Source organism: Notothenia coriiceps, unplaced genomic scaffold, assembly GCF_000735185.1.
Source record: "Notothenia coriiceps isolate Sejong01 unplaced genomic scaffold, NC01 NC01_scaffold00013077, whole genome shotgun sequence".
Classification (NCBI taxonomy): Eukaryota; Metazoa; Chordata; class Actinopteri; order Perciformes; family Nototheniidae; genus Notothenia; species Notothenia coriiceps.
The window spans coordinates 344-2,959 of record NW_011345778.1 but is presented as its reverse complement, the minus strand read 5'-3'; the positions used below and the strand labels follow the sequence as shown (position 1 = coordinate 2,959).

The 2,616-nt window shown below is 42.3% G+C and overlaps 1 protein-coding gene across 1 annotated transcript; it reads right to left on the bottom strand.

The window, feature by feature from the left end:
- Positions 1–1,050: 1,050 nt before the first annotated feature.
- On the bottom strand, positions 1,051–2,239 carry LOC104947789 (A disintegrin and metalloproteinase with thrombospondin motifs 17-like; the record flags this gene model as incomplete). Its single annotated transcript, XM_010773884.1, has 2 exons — positions 1,051–1,372; positions 2,087–2,239. Coding segments are annotated over 2 exons (351 nt in total), but the record flags the coding sequence as incomplete, so codon positions are not given.
- Between the last annotated feature and the right edge of the window lie 377 nt (positions 2,240–2,616).

Below are 2,616 nucleotides of genomic sequence, written 5' to 3'. Positions count from 1 at the left end.
AATTGCAAGCTGTTTTTAACATTATTCAGACTCAGCTCTCTGAACTAAAGCTTCTTTTAAATGTTGATAAAACCAAGGTAATGCTCTTTTCTAAAGCTAAAAAGACACCAGAGCCTGTTGTAGATATTGTAACTACGCAAGGAATAAAACTTGAAGTGGTTACCTGTTACAAATACCTTGGTATCTGGCTTGATGATTGTCTCACTTTTAAACGTCATGTCAATAACCTGCTTAAAAAACTGAGGGTTAGGCTAGGTTTCTTCTACAGGAACAAGTCCTGTTTCTTGCTTGAGGCCAGGAAAAGGCTAGTCACTGTGACCTTTTTACCTGTGCTGGACTATGGTGATCTGATCTATATGAATGCACCTGCCAATTGCCTGGTCAAGTTAGATGCTGCGTATCACAGTGCACTGAGATTTGTGACAAACTGTAAAGCATTAACCCATCACTGTACCCTGTATGCAAGGGCTGGTTTGCCTTCACTAACTGTACGGAGGCTCAGTCACTGGTACATTTTTATATATAAAGCCATGTTAGGGAAACTATTAATCCCACCCTCAAGCATTTTGCAGGGTATGGTTCTAGGACTGGTACCAATAAATGGAGCAAGTTTCATGAATGTGAAACTTTTATTTTGTAAGATAGCAAGGGGGGGGCATATTGTGATGGCCAGGCCTGTAATAAAATCTTTTTGGTGTGAACGCGACATTTCAGAACTATATCGGAACTAAAGTGGGAAAAGTACTGCGGTGTGAACGCGGCTTATGTATCTCATACTGCCTGTGTTGCAGCACCTCTTTTCACCCTCTGTCTGAAAAGTGTTACATAGTGATGTCGCTTTGTTTAGTAAGTAAACAAAGCAGTCCAATGGAGGCGTTTCAGGCAGGGGGGGTGGAGGAGTGTGTCGGAGAGAAACTCCCTCTGGAGGGAACACAGGGATTTTCGCCCTTGCAGAACATTGACATGCTCAAACAACTATAGCACAGTAGGACCTCTTTACGAACCAATGGTTTGTGGTTTTTGCATTAGGCTTTTAAACCTTTTAGCAAAGGTAAAATGTCAACCATGATGGAACAACATACTTTATTAGCATTTAAGGCACACCTCATGATGATGTTTTAGCTTACGTATTCGTTTTTTTGCTCTTTTATGAACGATGAAGGCAAGTTTAACATTAAAATAGTTGAGTCTCACCTAGCCTGGGGGAGGTGATGGTGTTCACATTGATTTTCTCGTTGCAGGTGCCGTGGTGACAGGGTCGGTAGGTTGGTGGTCTCGACGTCACTGGGCAGTCGTTACCATGACTACCTGTTACTTTGTGCATACACTGGACCACTCGTGACTGCAGGCCCTTCCCACAGGACGACGAGCACTGAAACAACCAATCAGGTGTCAGATCTCACTGATGTCATCATTAAATTCCTTCTTTTTTGATTTATTATAATAATTCTAGTTGCATTGTTCATGATTAGACACAAAATATTATTAAAAAATATGATGGCCCTTATTCATAATCCATATATTGAACCCTGTGCAGTGTAGTGTAGTGAGGCTGCTGGAGCTGCTTCAGTGTGTGTGTTTGTGTGTGTGTGTGTGTGTGTGTGTGTGTGTGTGTGTGTGTGTTTGACACATTCAATGAATAAACTGAGGAAGGAAATGTCCTCCACAGTAAATCTCACTGTGATACCAGAGTGATGCAGGGCGCTCAAAACATCTCCTACCGAGAGAGTTTGTCTGTTTCCCCACAGACAGAGAAGTAATGAAAATAAGAGGATTCAACAGCAGTCTGAAGGACAGTGAAGGCCACACCATCAAAGACTGATGACACATTTGAATAAATTGACTCCAACTGCTATGAAGGTACCCTTGAGCAAGGCAATCTGCCCAGTAGATTGCCTTGCCTAAACTGTTGTAGCTTGCCGATATAGAAAATATTTTCATGGGAAGATTATATTCTACCTTAATAAATGAAGCATGTTCATGGTGTTTCCCCTAGAGGGCGGGATTTCCCATATTGTTGGTGAGTGAATGCTTGGAGGTATTTCAGTATGTCAGCATAAAGCAGGGAGTCTGGAGGTAGTCGTACCTTGGACCAGTCTCCAGTCTTCCACTCGTAACATTTGGAGTGGTCCTCACAGGGCTCCTCATGGGGGGGCTGGGACTGAGGGTCACAGACCCTCTGAGGGTTTGTGCAGGCCACTGTGCGACTGTGAACGCCTCGCCCACAGTCTGAGGAACACTACAGGAGAACATGTAGAAAGAGAGGACACAGTATGTCAGGGAAGAAGCAACAAGACTGTCTAATATGGTCTATTCTTCATAAGGCAGCCACACCTTGGCTGACCTAAACATACATACTTTAAAATTGTTTTTAGACTTTTACAGATTCTGATGTTTTTATTAACAACATGTGCAATATGGAACAAATGCTTCTTGATCTTAGTTTGGCAGCATGCTAACACATTTATACAACTGTGCTACTTTGAAAACGGGACTGCATAGCCAAAAAGGAACAGTTCTTCACGCTATGCCTATACCTTGTTTTAAATGTAACGATAAAAGGGACATCAAACATTCCTCAGCCAATACACATCTCCTACTTCTAAACATGACTTA